The 16,358-nt window shown below is 36.1% G+C and overlaps 3 protein-coding genes across 6 annotated transcripts; 2 read left to right on the top strand and 1 right to left on the bottom strand.

Annotated features, from left to right (window-relative positions):
- Positions 1-19: 19 nt before the first annotated feature.
- LOC113498101 (carbonyl reductase [NADPH] 3-like) lies at positions 20-6,248 on the bottom strand. 3 transcript variants are annotated; one of them, XM_026878023.1, is made up of 3 exons: positions 6,156-6,248; positions 1,885-2,541; positions 20-829 (listed from the first exon to the last, which is right to left on the bottom strand). In XM_026878023.1, the coding sequence occupies exons 1-3, from the start codon at positions 6,169-6,171 to the stop codon at positions 621-623; spliced, it is 882 nt and encodes a 293-aa protein (XP_026733824.1). In that variant the 5' UTR covers positions 6,172-6,248; the 3' UTR covers positions 20-620. The 3 variants fall into 3 exon arrangements, with proteins under 3 accessions (XP_026733824.1, XP_026733826.1, XP_026733825.1); XM_026878025.1 differs by lacking the exon at positions 6,156-6,248 and adding an exon at positions 3,267-3,533; XM_026878024.1 differs by lacking the exon at positions 6,156-6,248 and adding an exon at positions 3,263-3,532.
- On the top strand, positions 5,090-5,779 carry LOC113498102 (protein lethal(2)essential for life-like). The gene has a single exon (XM_026878026.1). It carries the CDS (start codon positions 5,198-5,200, stop codon positions 5,615-5,617), a length of 420 nt encoding a protein of 139 aa, XP_026733827.1. The 5' UTR covers positions 5,090-5,197; the 3' UTR covers positions 5,618-5,779.
- Positions 6,249-6,512: 264 nt separating the features above from the next.
- LOC113498100 (delta(24)-sterol reductase-like) lies at positions 6,513-13,921 on the top strand. 2 transcript variants are annotated; one of them, XM_026878021.1, is made up of 10 exons: positions 6,513-6,620; positions 8,408-8,607; positions 9,120-9,275; positions 10,105-10,329; positions 10,605-10,699; positions 10,952-11,126; positions 11,569-11,712; positions 12,048-12,245; positions 13,021-13,155; positions 13,421-13,921. In XM_026878021.1, the coding sequence occupies exons 2-10, from the start codon at positions 8,416-8,418 to the stop codon at positions 13,622-13,624; spliced, it is 1,524 nt and encodes a 507-aa protein (XP_026733822.1). In that variant the 5' UTR covers positions 6,513-6,620; positions 8,408-8,415; the 3' UTR covers positions 13,625-13,921. The 2 variants fall into 2 exon arrangements, with proteins under 2 accessions (XP_026733822.1, XP_026733823.1); XM_026878022.1 differs by lacking the exon at positions 6,513-6,620 and adding an exon at positions 8,105-8,199 and having other exon boundaries at positions 13,421-13,624.
- Positions 13,922-16,358: the final 2,437 nt, after the last annotated feature.

Below are 16,358 nucleotides of genomic sequence, written 5' to 3'. Positions count from 1 at the left end.
GTTGATATAAATAAATGTATAAAGTATAGCACACTCAACTTTATTGGCCCAACAAGCATGTTTCTTATAAAAACAATTTGACTGAAACAGGATGGTGGTCGCTAAAATGCACCTGCACAAGTATATTTATTCATGTAAGCAAAAATACATTCTTGACACAGGTTCTAACACTTTTATTACATCCTCAAGAAAACGTCAACAAAATGATCATGCTAAACGCATCGGAAAATAATAAACACTGAATGACAAACAGTAAAAGTACAAGAACTAAAGATGATCTATGTTTGTCATCGTATTTATTAATTTCAGCAGTTTTCAAATCCCACTGGTCAAGAACATATTTTAACATTACATTTGATATCACAGGATTTCAGTCTTGTTAAATCCGAAGCCGTGATAAACAACCGCTACGTCAGTATTTGACTGTCAAAATCGAGGAAATAGTTCATGCGTTAAACTAATACTAAGTAGCGTTTATTTATTTCGGCTGTATTGATGGGTTAACTCTGAGAATAATGAGTGACCTTAAATTTTTGTCTTTTAAATTTCGCTGGACGGAGTAACAAAGGTATTTTTTTGGCTGGTCTATGGTTGTAGGGCTATAAAAAAAGTTTATAAACTTATACATGTCTTCCATCAATATACACGCGAGGGTCTTTTCCTCCCCACGGCACAGCGCTGCCATTATGCCATATGAATTGCCCTATCTCCCGGGGAGCGAGAGCAAGCTGCACAGGAACATTAGCTGCCAACAGAGGAGCTATGTTGCCAGCCCCGTGTGTCATATCAGACTGCACATATCCGGGGTGCACGCAGTTGACTGTTATACCTGTTTAGAAAAAAGAAAAAATGCTAAGTACAAAACCTTATGAAGGCATTCAAAAATAGATAGGTAGGTGAGTGCTTTTTCCTTATGGTGTAAGTATAAATCAGCGTTGGATAAGAGTATGAATGAGACACACATAAATAAACAAGACTTTGCCGTTTACTACATCACACACTAATAGAGATGAATATGGCTCCCCGTACATATCGATATAAGCAGGTAAGGTAACAATTATAGGTACGTACCTAATAAATGCTTATCAATGAACATTTCCGGTGAAGAAGGCTACAAGCTTGGTCCGAATTCAGAAGTATCAATGCCAAACAAAGCGAAAAGGTTAATATTTCTAAATAATGTATTATTCAACTAGGAAAATATTGAGCTACCCACATTTTAAGAAAACTTAAATAACAAACAGAAACAAGTTTAAGTATATCGCTACAATTAGTGGTGATAGATAAAAAAAATCTGTCAAATTTCATGCTTTTCATTGGACCTAAATTGTTTCCAGCAAAAAAAAGTATTTTTAAAGCCAAGAAGATGTCTAAATAAGATAGTTAGCTAATAAAAGTGAGTAGGTAGGTTGTGAACATGCCGGACAAAATATTCCGCTACTACAAATCAAATGAATTTGATGAATGAACGAATATTTGAATGTCTATGGCTAGGGCCATTCCTATGATTATTTGGTCTCATAGAATATTAAACAACTTCTTTCACATAAGGTTTACAATCTTCACTTGATTACAAGCGCGGATCCACTATTGTGGGCACGATGGGTATGCCCACAACCCTCATAAAATTTTAACGTCACACTTCCACAGTCAGTAGTAATTTATTTTATTATCATCTCCTTTGTAAGAATGCACTATATCGATCACAAGTGAGTTAAAACTCTGACTCGTATTTGACCAATATTCGGGTGGCTGTGACCACAACCTTTTTTGAGGGCTGGATCCGCGCCTGCTTGATTACACACGAATGCACATGCAAAAAGTCAAGTTCTAAAGATTTCTTAAGCTTAGGTAACTAAGTTTAATATATTATAATAGCTTTACCCTGAGATGCGAGCTTGCGGTGCAAAATAAACGTATAAGCGTTGACAGCAACTTTTGACACGACATACGGCGAGGCTCCCCACCCCTTCCTTATTTCCCTATCGGCCGTCACGTCTTCTACATAACTGCTGACCAGACACTTCAATTCATCCAACGTCAGTTTCTTACTACTGAATTTCTTTCTCAAATCCTCAGATGGTATCCTAGACAAATGTCCAGATGAACTCGATATATTCACGATTTTCCCGCCACTTTTCATGAAAGGCAAGATGGCTTCCGTTAGAAAAACTAATGAAGTAAAGTTCACAGATATAGTTTGCTGAGCTTGGACGAGTTTTGATTCTGGCGCGTCTTTCAAAAATAGAACTCCTGCATTATTGATTAATATTTCGACTTCTTCATTATTGTCATGGATATGCGTTACAAACTTTTTCACACTTTCGTTATTGGTGATGTCAAGTTGGTAGAACGTCGGATTTAGTCCTAATTTCATAAGTTGTTCACATGCGTTTCTTCCTTTTACTTCGTCTCGGGATGTCAAGTACACTTTCCCCTTATATTTCTCGCATAGTTTTTGGGTTATTGCGTAGCCAAGTCCTTTATTCGCTCCTGTTACGATCGCTACTTTACTTTCCGACATCGTTGTTTTATCTTGATCTAGAAAAGTCAACAACAAAAATAACTGACATTGATCATATAGTGAGCTGATAACATTATCTTGCACCTACCGATACAAAGACAGCTATTTCTTACTATACGGACTACTTTCTTTGTAGAAAGTGGATTATTACTAGGAATGGGTACCAGGCATCAATGCTGTGCCCTAGAATTACTGGCTGGGAAAGGACAACAGACGATTTGCTTATTTTGACACATGCGACGTTTGATGTTAAAGCGTGTTATAATCAATGATGAATTTGATTGCTTCAGTACCAATCTAAATATTTCATCTGTTCCCAAATTCTAAGATACGACACCTATTAGTAGAACAAACATGGTCAACGTGAAGAATAGCGTAATGGCGGTTGCACCGAGATTTTTATGTCCGGCATCATCAATTTGCAAAGCTTGCAGTGCAAGGTTGGTAAAACCTTTGACATAATATGCTTCTTACATCTATTAACACTATTAATTACTAAGCTAATACCGAAGATAATCGTTTAAGTATCAAGAAAATGACCAACCAAATATGGTTTCGGGTCAAGGACAGTTCGCCTTATTTCATGTAGGTAAACATCGAAAATAAGTATATTTCCTTTGCAATCACATATTGATAGTTTACAATTAGATAAAATAAGAGTATAGCAATAACATAGGAAAGAAAACGTACAATATTTTAGGTTTTTTCAAGCAAATAATGTAATCAGTCAGCACTTACCTACCGAATCGCAAAGTGAGCCAAAAGCGTTATTTTACTGATGATGGCCAAAAAACTAGTAAAACATTGACCACAGCAGATAAAATCGGGTCACTAACGCAGTATTTTTGGCTAGGTTTCGCGTAACAACCCAAAAAATACGGAGAAAACGTTCAAAAGTTAAATGGCGCCGAAAGTATTTCAGTGACGATTCGCTTCAAACTGACATCTGTAGCTCATTATAACAATCTATCTATGGAATAATCTAAGTATGTGAGTATACTATGTTGTGTATAGACGTATATAGTGCAAGTAAACGTTTGGTTAAACATCTAATTTAACCAAGTGGTTCTCAATCATGGAGGTTTTAATTAGGTATACTTTTAACTTTCTCCCTAAATCGGTCATGTGGCTAGAAACTACTCGATCTCCTATAGTTTTCTTTAGTACAGCTAGGTAAGGAATAATGTTCTATTATTTATACAACCCTACTCAAAATACGAAAGCAGCAAAATGCTTAATCATTATTTGATCATTGAACCTCAGCAACATAGCATATGAGTATATTATGAGTAAAAACTCTAAACTTAATTCTAAACTTTCTTTCATTCGGCAAGTTGAGGACTTAGTTCACATAATTATTGATTGAAGCAAAGCCATAGTTAGAATTATTAAGAATCGGAAAAGCAAAGAACGGTCTATCATTAGGTAGCTACTATTACGAAGATCTGAGTATAATTTGAGTTGCAGCCATGTTGAGAAAAGTGTCGTAGAATCTGTATATGAAGATTAAGTTTACGAAGTAACTATTAAGTATGGAATCTGTTAAGTTTTAAATGGGTCGTTGGACCACCAGAAGTTTCAAATTAAATCTTTAGCTTGTTTTTGAGAAGCATTCAAATCAAAGTTACTCATGACATTGGGATTAGATCTAACGAAATTCACGAAGCATGAATATGAACCCAATATTGTTTTTCACAGTCAACATAATCCATAGAGTCATAGAAACATTACATAGATAGGTGCCTACCTACTTATAAGATGTAAATGGGTACACATTCGGAGGAGAAAGTCTACTTTTCATAACTAAATTAATTTTAAAAACATCTAAATCAGTTAATTCATAATTGTTAGGTGGAGTACTTAATGCTAAGATCTTCTTAAAAAATCCCTGGATGTTGTGACACATTGTGGGCGATGCTAGCCTAAATGGTGGTAAAATTCAGTAAGGAAAAGTATTCGTTGTAAGTATTCGTCGTGAATACGCCACTAATATATGAAGAGCGATGACAAGCAGAAAATAAGGGCTCTTAGGACAGTATTTCGATTTTTTTGAAGCAATGTTAGTTCGTAAGCAAATATATAATTATACTCATTAATCTACAAGCTTCTAATATGTATGTCAAGTGTCTAAGTATCAGGTACCTAAATCATCGCTCTATTAAAGAACAGGTTCGTTAGTACCTAGGCAAACCAATAATATAACTGTGTAAACATATCAACACTTAAACTCGAGGAAATACTACTACATGCACCTGCATTAACATCTGTTTCATTGACAATGCTACCGTGACAGGTGAAAAGCAAATAACAACATAACCTCAATTATGAAGTTAGACATTCTACGAACTGTAAAGCAATATTTAACAATCTTAAATACATAATCGAATGTTTAAATTGACATTTTTATCGTTCACTTGACTTTTGACATCAAGATAAATTCGGATAACCACACATTTTCTTTGATAGTGCGTCATTCAAACAACTGCTTACGTTAACGTTAATACGACAGACAGCGCCATCTGTTTTTGAGTTAACAAACTAAATAGCAAAACAGGTTGTAGTAGTTCATTGAAAGTGGGTTAGCGTGCGCGGTATCGCAACGTGATTGGACAGTACGGTGTGTGTGGAGCGTAGTGTTAATTCATGATATTTCTAGAATAATATTTTGACGTAATGTTGCAGCTACCAACAATAAAACCTCCCCTGTTTGGGGATGACTCGTTTTTGCGTTCGATAGAATGGTTGGAGAGTTTCCCGATGAAACATGAAAATAGTGTGAAGAAAGAGGAAGATAGGTTCGAAATACATTTGCAAGTGAAAGACTATGCTCCGGAGGAAATATCTGTGAAAACAGCTGACGGATTTGTTGTTGTTGAAGGGAAACACGAAGAAAAACAAGATGATTATGGTTACATTGCTCGCCAGTTCATCAGACGGTTCCAAATCCCTGAAGGATGTCGGATTGAGGAAGTGAAGTCGAGGTTAACTGGGGATGGTCAGCTGATCATCACGATTCCTCGGCTTAAAGTGATTAAGAAGGACATAGTGATACCTGTAACGCACGAGACCTCAAAATCCAAGTCTAAACTGTGATCGTTTTTGTAATGGACTTTGTTTCTCATTGACATTTTGAACTTGATTGTTTTTTGTTTTCAAGGGACATGGTTATATGTGGTTATATACTATATAAGTAACTGTATATTTGGTTTTGTTCAGCTTTTATTGAGTTGTGATATTAAATTTACTGATTTAAAATTGCTTTGTTTCATTTCGGCCTAAATTTTTACCTGTATTGTAAGATTAAAGATTAGATTTCTTTTAGATAAGCTGAGGCAAGATTGACGATACTCTAGCTGTATTACGACGGACACCAAACTATTGTGAATAAGTATTTTTTTTAAACTACCTATTTACTAATGAATAAAGTAGTAAATAGATCGTATAAGGTCCTTAAACCGTCCATCTACGCTTAATTAAAAATGAAAGTCGAGGATTAATCGATGCTTGGACAAAAATATTATGGCGCCCATATTAAGAACTACTAAATATCAATTGTACACACTTAGCTCAACCAAACAGTAGTCAGGGTATGCCCCTCAGGAGTCAGGAAACTCAAAACCTTGGCACTCACCCAAATTTGGCGCCATAAGCCTACACCCCTCCACCCCCTACATAAAGTTATATGAGGGAGGGGTTCCCCTGTCTCCCCATCATTGTGTTACCTCGATCACAACTTTTCTACCAGCCACAAGAATGCAAGACAATGCTTTATAAAAATACTTAGCAACAGGAGCAATCAATCAAAGCATTCTTTAGCGTTACAGATAACATATAGGTACAAAGTAGTCAGCTACATCGCTTTGCTACTAATCCGTTTCGATAAAATTAAGAATTATTGTATTATCGTTTGATTTTAATTAGCGTTGTTAAAAAGCGATGTCATCTCATTGTTAAGGCGTTAAGGTCTATTTTCGCGCGTGTTTGCTTTGGCTCGTATAATTTTAATATCATTTGGACGGCGGCCTTGACTTCAGTTTGCCGGCCGTTCCGTTGCGGAGCAGACTCCACGCTGTGTGAAACATCGTTGAGTTAAAAGGTGTGTACAATTATGATAATATTCCTAATTGATGTTTGACGTACGTACATACGTTCCGTTGTCAAAATATATTTTTTGTCATGAGATTAATGTTCATCTTAGAAACACATTAAACAGATTGGGTTTCTTAAATTTTGAACACTTCTTGCTGTAATTGTTTTACACAAGTGGTTAATATTTATTTAAGTATTAGTGTGTGGATTCGTTTGTCTTATTTAAAATTTCCCTCAATTAAGGTGTCTTATGCTTTTCAAGCTTGTTTAAAAATGTAACATAAAGGTCCTGGGTTTAATAAAATCTTTTTTATTTATAATATACTAGCTGTTCCAAGCGGCTACTCCCGCTACAAAACAAAAATGATATCCACGGGGACGTAAAATCGTTATAAAAATCCTGTGTTTCAATCAAATTTCATCCAAATCTGTTTATTGTTTTATGCCTGAAAGAGTCACGACTTCTATCTTACAAACTTACTCATTTATAATACTAGAAAGCTGTATTTTTTAATCTTATTAAAATGATTTTTATTTGACATAATTTTACGTAATTCAGAGTTACAAAATTATTAATATCTATAACATTTTTGGCTTGTGATAATTATAATATTTACGTCATAGTGGCTTAGTAGATTAACAAGCGGATTGTCGTCCGCAAGATTGCGGGATCTAACCTAGACTAATGTCTGATCATAATCACTATTCTCCTATTAATGTTCTTTAGTGCTCCTAATATATGCTTTGCTTAGTTTGAGGCTAGATGGCGTGGTGTGAAAATGCTTTATTTTATTTAATAATTTTTTTGGAGACTAGACCAGACAACATAGTTTAAACTAGATTATCACGTTGCTAATTACAAGTCTCTACACATACAAGATGGACTTAAGAGGTTAATAACAATTTTATATGGTCGAACCTTGAACCTTAAAGTTAACTATTACAAACAGGGGAAAAAACACAAGGAAAAATAAAGTTTAGAACACAAATATTATTACTATTAATTAGAAATATAATTAAAAAGACCATTCTAATTATATATCTAATTATATACGTTTTTACTCTTAAGCAGCTGGATCGATTTGAATGAAATTTGTCATGGATGTGGCTGATACCTGGAGTTTTAACAGTTTTTGCAGCTATAGCCAACCTGCAAGCCGGCTAAGCCACGAGCAACATATTATTTGAAATAAGCAAGTTCTACAGTCCAATTTCTTATTTAATATGCATTGTGATATTGTGAATCATGCGTGTGTAGTATATTATTCAACCCTGAAGTACAAAAAGTCATTATGATAACTTAACGAACACCTGAGCAACTAGATATTTATAAATCGTAATCTTATTTCTTTGTTAAAACCTATCATTTACGAGTCTTTTTAATTCTTTACACCTGCATGCTATCGTGAGTTACGTTCATTTGTTTTTTTTTTTATACATCAGATACATATTTAAAGTCATACCGCTTTGGAGTTCTTTGCAAGTGTTTAGATAAAAGAACTCTGCTTATTAAAGTTGTAAAATAAAATTTCAAAATCCAGCTCTCACAACAATAGCGCGCTCAAGACAGACTAAGAAAAAGAAATGTTAGTAGACAATAAAACAAATAGAAGAATACACAGCGAACTATGGAATACCTTAAAGATAACTTTTACTTTTAATACTGATAGATTTGTGGAACAGGGACACCGATCTGCCCCAGGCAGTGCAGTGGCACGCTTCCAACAACTGAAATGATACCACTTTAAGTCACGGGAGTAGACCTTCAGAGTGAAATAAATTCTCATTTTCCAGAACACGAGATGGTGGTGGTAGAACCGGAGAACTTTCTGGAGTACATCCTGGTGGAGCATCGCTGGATAGTGGTGGTGACGGCGCTGCTGCCCATATCCTTGTTTTGGAAGGTGTGGTCTACGGTCAGGAACTATGTGGTGTTCAAGCTGAGCAGTGCTCCGAAGATGCACGACCGGAAAGTCAAAGATGTGCAAAGACAGGTAAGTTTGAGCAGATTTTTGAGTGAATGATAAAGTAGGATTTAAATGAACAGGATGATCTCATGGCTATTGCTAGCTTTCATTCCAGTGGAGGAAGTGGAGTGTTTTATTATACTTCGCTTTCTACTGTTTCTGTCCATAGTTACTCTTGGGACACATCAAGCTTAATTTTTTTTGATGGTATTCGTTGGTTTTATGTAGATCCTAGGTTACAGGAGTTGCACTGACTGTGAACGACTGAATGTATGTCGGGCATGTTTATCAGGATGCTAGTTTTCGTGATAAATTTTGGTTAGCTTCTTATAACTCACTGACTTATTTAGACCATCGATATATTTTGGTTTGAAATACAAGTATTTAGAAAATATCGAATCATTTTACAAACGAAAGCAAAACGTTTCTGATATTATCAAGAGATTTCATCAAACAAATCTTAAAATCTCTGGAAATTTTAGGTCAAAGTCAATCCTTGGCTTCTTTTCCTTTACCTTATTCTTCCTCCATCTTTGCAGATCAAGTCGTGGCTCTCCGGAGACCGCAGCACCAGGTTGTGCACAGCGAGACCGACCTGGCAGACCATGTCCTACCGGCACAGTGTCTACAAGAAGACCTTCACCAACATCAAAATCAATTTCGTTGATATCCTTGAAGTTGACACAGAAAATTTGGTGAGCATCATTAATTATTATATTGTCCTTGTTATCATTTATTTTGTTTTTTATACATTTAGATTGCAAAACTCTTCGTAGATGCTTATTTATATTTTTAACCTTTAGGTCCACCTTAATAAAATTAAGACCCTAATAAAAGGATTTAGAAAATGAATAACAATAAAGTAAGGCCTTTTAAGAAGAGGTATCGTAAGTGGTGACAGACATTTAAGACAGACGATGAATCGTCACGTCTAAAAACTATTTTCTCCAGATTTAGAAGATGTGCGGTGTCCCCGTTATTAACCTTTCTATTTCGGGTTTAAATAAAATTCACAACACAACCATTCCAGCTATCCAAATTATGCGTTGACGCACGGGATATGAATTTCAACGGGCTAGGAACGGTACCAAAATATATTCGTCAAATAAGTTACTATTCAATAAATACAGATATTGAATAACTGTTTTGTCCTTCTATTTACTATTTCTGATTAATTTTGCGAGTTCAAGAGCGCTTATAGCTTTCTTGTGTTTTGGTGGTTTTAGTTGGTTTCATTTAAGATCCTGAATTACAGGTGTTGCATTGACAACTATACGTAGCGGGCTAGCCCCATAAGAATAACTCTCATAAAGCAACAACACTAGTAACGTTAATGTTTAAATTTCATTAGAATGAGCGACTAGTTTATTATTAGGAGTAGCATTCATGAACGCCACTACGCAAAACGTCACCCCCACGTGTTATTGACAAGTGAAATATGTGGAGGCGATTAGATATTAATTAGAATGTAATTTAGCTAAAGACCGTGACGAAATGAAATAAAATGGCGGCTTCATTTTCCAGACCGTACGCTGCGAGCCTCTAGTCACAATGGGCCAGCTATCCAGGACCCTGGAGCCTCTCGGTCTCGCCCTAGCAGTGGTGCCGGAGCTGGACCAGCTGACTGTCGGCGGCCTGGTCATGGGCACCGGGATCGAGTCCTCCTCACACATCTATGGACTGTTCCAGCACATCTGCTTGAAGTATGAGCTGGTGCTTGCTGATGGATCTGTGGTAACGTGCAGTAAGGTGAGGCGGAAATGGCTTTCGTCAATTCTTTTGCGGCCATAGCATGTTGAATACTTTTCGACTTAGAGGCAGCTGAGTTGGAAAAGGCATGAAAAATATAAGATTGAGCACTTGTTGCATCTTGCAAAAACAAAACACGCTTTAAAAATAGAATGGGACTATTTAAACGATCCATTTAAGATTTATTTAAAGAGGCCTTAAGCATACAATTCCAGAAATGCAGAAGCTAATAATAAAATAAGTATGTTTCAAATACTGTTTATTTCAATTTCCAGGAGGAAAACCCCGACCTATTTTATGCAGTTCCCTGGTCATACGGTACTTTTGGGTTCCTGACTTCTGTCGTCATCAAACTCGTACCTGCTAAAATGTAAGAATCATTAAAGTCTTTATGGTAGAAAGCCGGATTGGGCCAAAAAAGTTTACATGCTGTGAATGGGATGGCAGTATTATGTAATCTTCTTTTTATATCCTTTGCCACTATAATAGACATCCATAGCCCAAATTCTCAGAAAATCCAACTGATAGCGCTGCCGAGCTATGTATGCCTATGGCCCATAATCGCTACCAGTTTTCATGTAACAGCTTACATCCCATTTACAATCTGAAAAAAATATTTCAGATACATCCGCCTACAATACCACCCTCACAACAAGCTGTCGGAGCTGGCTGACCAGTTCAGGAAGGAGTCCGAGAGTGACAAGCCTCACGAGTTTATTGAAGCACTGATGTATACCAAGGAGTCTGGAGTTCTGATGACAGGAGACATGGTGGATGAGATTGGAACCGATGGGAAGGTGAGATGGATCTTGTCCTTGGTAGATTTTTGTCTCATCATTCCCCTGCCCTTATCCCAATTATTTTATTTGGGGTCGGCGCAACATGTCTTCTTCTTCTTCCTTTCTATCAGCCGTCATCTCACGGGAAACACTCTATTTCAGTCATTCATTGTGTAAGTTTTGTATTGCAATGTCTGATTATGGTTTTGTGAATAGATTGAAAATTAATTGTCACAAAATCAGGCATATGAAATAAATCTGGGATCTCAGCCTCAGCAAAGAGACTCTAAAGAAACCTTTAAAAAAAAACTAAGCTATCAATTTGTTTTTTGTAAATATTTGGTTTTGTGAAAAGTTATTTGTCTGTCATAGAATCAAGTACTTTCTTAACACTAATAGACATTTTTAGAAGAGCTTACTAAATTGAAGCCATAAGCTAAATCTTATACCCTGATTTCAGTTCAACCCAATCGGCAAGTGGTACTCAGAATGGTTCTTCACGCAAGTGGAGCGCCATCTAAAGAACAACAAAACGGTTGTGGAGTACATCCCGCTGAGGGACTACTACCACAGGCACACCAGGAGTCTGTTCTGGGAATTACAGGTTTGTCCAATTTCGAAACTGGTAAAGGAAGGAAACAATTGTTAATCCTCTACAGAATCCAAGATGTTCCTTTTCGTTTTGTTAGAATAAATGATTTTTCTTTCTTTCTTTCTCAATCTCATGTAAAATACTATAATAAGTATTAGGTGCTATTTTTTGGTCCACTAATCACGACAAAAAGAATCAATGAAAAAGTTTTCAAAGATGCTTAACCTATCATAACCATGGATTTTTATGATCAACGATGACACCATTAATGTTTAGTACCCATAATATATAATATCTTCCATATACATAATTATGTTTCCTTCCAATTCCTTAACATTTTTCTCCAGGATATCATCCCATTCGGCAACCACCCGATCTTCCGCTTCCTGATGGGCTGGCTGATGCCCCCGGAGGTGTCGCTGCTGAAGCTGACGCAGCCCGAGGCTGTCTCCAAGCTGTACGAGAAGGCGCACGTCATCCAGGACATGCTGGTGCCTATTGTGCATCTGGAGGATGCTATTGAGAGCTTCCATAAAGAAATTGAGGTAGGTTTACTTGATGTATTTCTATTTTGTCCTGGAACGTTATGAAGATACTTAGTAAACTTTATTACCGTTTTCTAAAATTACACATGGGATGGGATATAAGCTACAAATGGGAATTTTTCATAGGTCAAGATGTGACTTTTTTAAAAAATTTGCACAGTCATATCATAATGCGTGGATTTCGTTTTAGTTTGAATCGGAATTTATATATAGATCGTTTGTTACGATGTTTTAAATGGAGATAGTTTGAGAAACTTCTTATAATGGAATTCGAAAACAAGATCGGATTTGGAAGTGGTGGAAGTTAATTTTAAATCAACAGCTGCATTGAAATAAAACTACTTTATACTACTATACATTACTTTTTCTCACGTGTGACCGTGATACCTGCAAAGGTTTCGAAACGTCGGGAACTAAAATCTAAAATTAAACCGCGATAAAATCCGTAAAAGTACTTTTATTTCGATGTCTAACATTCACGTAAACCTAAGAAATAATAATAATAATAAATGCGGACAACATCACATACATTGTTCTGAACCCAAAGTAAGTTGCTGAAGCACTTGTGTTATGGAATTCAGATACAACGAAGGTACCACAAACACCCAGACCCGAGACAATGTAGAAATGTGATTTTTTACATTGACCCGACCGGGGATCGAACCCGGGACCTCAGAGCTAGCGACACCTTGAAACCGGTGCGTACGCCACTCGACCACGGAGGTCGTCAGCAGCTGCAGATTATTTCATAGCGAAATTTATCTTTAATTCTCAGGTATACCCCATCTGGTTGTGTCCATTCCGCGTGTTCAACCACCCCGGCCAATTGAAGATCAAGACGTCAGCTGACTCACAGATGTTTGTCGACATCGGCGTTTACGGGGTTCCTAAGGCCAAAAATTATGAAACCGTAAGTCTCTTTTACAGAAGAAGAGCTTTAAAACTAATAGCTCAACAATGAGTACCACAGCTAAAGGTTCAAGTTCCAATATTATATAATACCAGCCTTCAAATGTCCTAGTGCTAGCTTCTCCCATATTGCAAAAGGTTTAAAAAAGATGTCCTTACGATATTTTTTTTACCGTTAGTAATGTCTTGGGATAACCAAGAAAGTAGGAACATTAAGCTATGAAAAGATTACATTTGTACTAAAATTTGACAATTTAATCCTTCAGGTCCCATCAACACGTCGCATCGAGAAGTTTGTCTCCGAACACGACGGTTTCCAGATGCTGTATGCTGACACCTACCTGACAAGAGATGAGTTTAGGAAGATGTTTGATCACACGTTGTACGAGAAGGTCCGGGATTCCCTGCCTTACTGCAAGGAGGCTTTCCCCGAAATATATGGGAAGGTCAACAGGAGTGTTAGGAAGTAAGGTTCTCCACTATGAGATTAGGGAGTGATGAAAAGGAGATTTATCTTAATAGAGAAATAATACTGACTTATTCCCTTACAAGACGGGATAAAACATTTTTCTGTCATATATCATAATAAACAAGCTGATTCATAGAACTTCTTTGGCCGGGCTAATGGTGAATTCAAACCATCCAGGGCGCGACCCGCGACACATAAAAAGATCATTATAATCGGCCCAGCCTGCTTTACGGTCTGTTAAAACAGGATTTACAAATTACCGATACATCCAATTTTGATAATATACTTAATATAATAATAATATTTTGTTTCTGTTCTCTTTTATTGTTATAATAGAAATAGGCTGTAAGAAAAAAAGGGACAAAAAATTAAATAGATAAGTTTCTATAATAATTACGTTAAATAGTAAATAAATATTTTTTTATGATATTATAAGAATTGTGTCTTTATTTGTTTTCAATTCCCGCTAAGAAGATCACTATAATTCAACCAGAGAAAATAACACTATTAAGCCAAGCTATCATAGTTGTGAAGAGGTAAGTCTCCCATAAGCCATGTCTCATGATGTCTCCTTTACTTTAAAGCAGTTTATTTTTGTCAATTGTTAAGCTAAAAGTTATGAAAGCATGATAACGCACTAGAAAATGTGGAAATTTGTTTCCCTTTGCCTTCTATAGTAATATTACATTAAGACGTGGTTAGGCAGGCGGTAGGCTCTCATGGAGGTAATAGCAACCTTGAAGCAAAAAGTTTCGTCCGTCATAATATCCTGACATTTCCTAAGCTCACATTAACATTTGACAACACGGCTATCTGGTTTCCGAGGAAATGGCGCCAATATTATGAATATTCAAGCACTTTAGCCGCCTTGGACGATATACGACAGACTAGGGGAGTTGTAAAAAGGCCGTCTATAAAAGAGTCTGCTTTGAAAATGGATCATAGGCAGTTAGAGGGAAGTGCAATACCGTAATACTGGAATTAATGTGAAGTTGTGATGTCAAACTTCTATACGAATGACTGTATATTAAAAGTTGTCAGATTTAAAACTAGTTAAAATTTAAAGGTGGAAACAATTTTGAGAACAAACAGGGCATTATTTTTAACATTTTACGCATTCAGGTAACAAATAAGCTAAGGTTGATCGTCACCCCTCAATACTACAAATAATTAAGTAATCGGTGATGCTAGTGAGCTCGTATAGCCCGATTAGCACTTCCTTTTATTTCACTGTTCCATGGTTTAGCCAATATTCGTATCGCCAAATGAGCCTGAGGTATAGTGGCCTTCAAACCAACGATCTTAGAAGTGGCGTGAAAATGTGATGGGATGTGAGTTGTTAGGCAATTTTTTTACGTCACTTAAAAAAGAACTTGTCTTTTTCAAGACTGATCAAATAAGAGGGTGTACTATTTATTTATTATAACATCTGAACGACTGAATCCGTTCTAATGAATGAGACATTGTTACAATCCTTTTTAAATAGCAAATCATTATTTGCGTGCTGCGGAAACTAAAATTCATATGTAGGTATAGCTTAAAAACGATTAAGTATTAGTTGCATGTCTTCTTAAGCCTTGAATGCAAAATTTCGTTTTTAAACAACATTTTTTATATATATGCATGTAGATATACACTTGTCATTCTTAAAAAAGGACAGGTTTTTACATTGGTCTTTTTTCTTTGGAATCACATACTCGAAAGTACAATTCAAACGAATCTTAATAGACTGTATTTTTAAGCGGAGTTGCTACTTTCCCCTTTCGGCTCTAGCATCAAATCATTTCTATGTTAGGTCATATTCAGTCAAAATTTTATCTGAATCAGAAACCGGAAAGTGGATCAAATTCAACTTGCAGTTTTCATCACAGATTGATAGACAAGTGAAACTGAATAAAAGCTCATAAAATGGGTCAATTTCTTTCAATAGAATTTCGTACCCAGTGTTAAGATCTATAACACTAGTGGTTTCTTAGGTTTACGCGAATGTTAGACATTGAAATGAAACTACTTTTTACGTTTCGAAACGTCGGGAACTAAAAACTAAAATTAAACCGCGATAAAATCCGTAAAAGTAGTTTCATTTCAATATCTATAACACAATTCGACAAGTAAGTAGTGTATTGTTATAATCTGTATATTTTAATGGATGTGAGATAATATGCCAGGGTTAGTTAGATAATCACAGTTTGAAACAAGACGAGCTAGATGTACATATGCAAAGTTTATGTACCAACATTAGTTATTCAAAACGTGATGTGATGTCGCAAACACCGGTTGATATTATGGTCAGATCATGTGTGAACCTTTTATAAATTGTTTTGCATGCTAAGTAAATGTCTTGTTAGTCATAGAATAATCTGAGAACTATCATAGCCAAGGCCGTGACTTCTTTATCAGTAAATAGATAAAATGGGTAAATCTATGTTCTATTTTAATTAAGTTTTAATTGATGATACTTGGAATTGTTAATTACTAGCTGGTGCCCGCGAATCCGTCCGCGTGGACTTCAGTTTACAGAACGCGTTTGTTAAAGATTCTGTTTGAATGCGGGGATAAAATGTGTTAAATAAAATCAAAATACCCAAAAGCCGCTGTGCACATATTTCATTATTTTCAATAAACCATGTTTAAGGGAGATTTCATAGGAGAAATCCATTCAAAAGTTATATTTATTCCTTGGCTCCCATAAGTCTCCCTTGCAACCCTTTTAACCGGTTAAAAAAAGCCTTAAT

Source organism: Trichoplusia ni, chromosome 10 (genome assembly GCF_003590095.1).
Source record: "Trichoplusia ni isolate ovarian cell line Hi5 chromosome 10, tn1, whole genome shotgun sequence".
Lineage (NCBI taxonomy): Eukaryota > Metazoa > Arthropoda > Insecta > Lepidoptera > Noctuidae > Trichoplusia > Trichoplusia ni.
The sequence above is the reverse complement of the archived record's forward strand: the minus strand, read 5'-3'. Positions and strand labels throughout refer to the sequence as shown.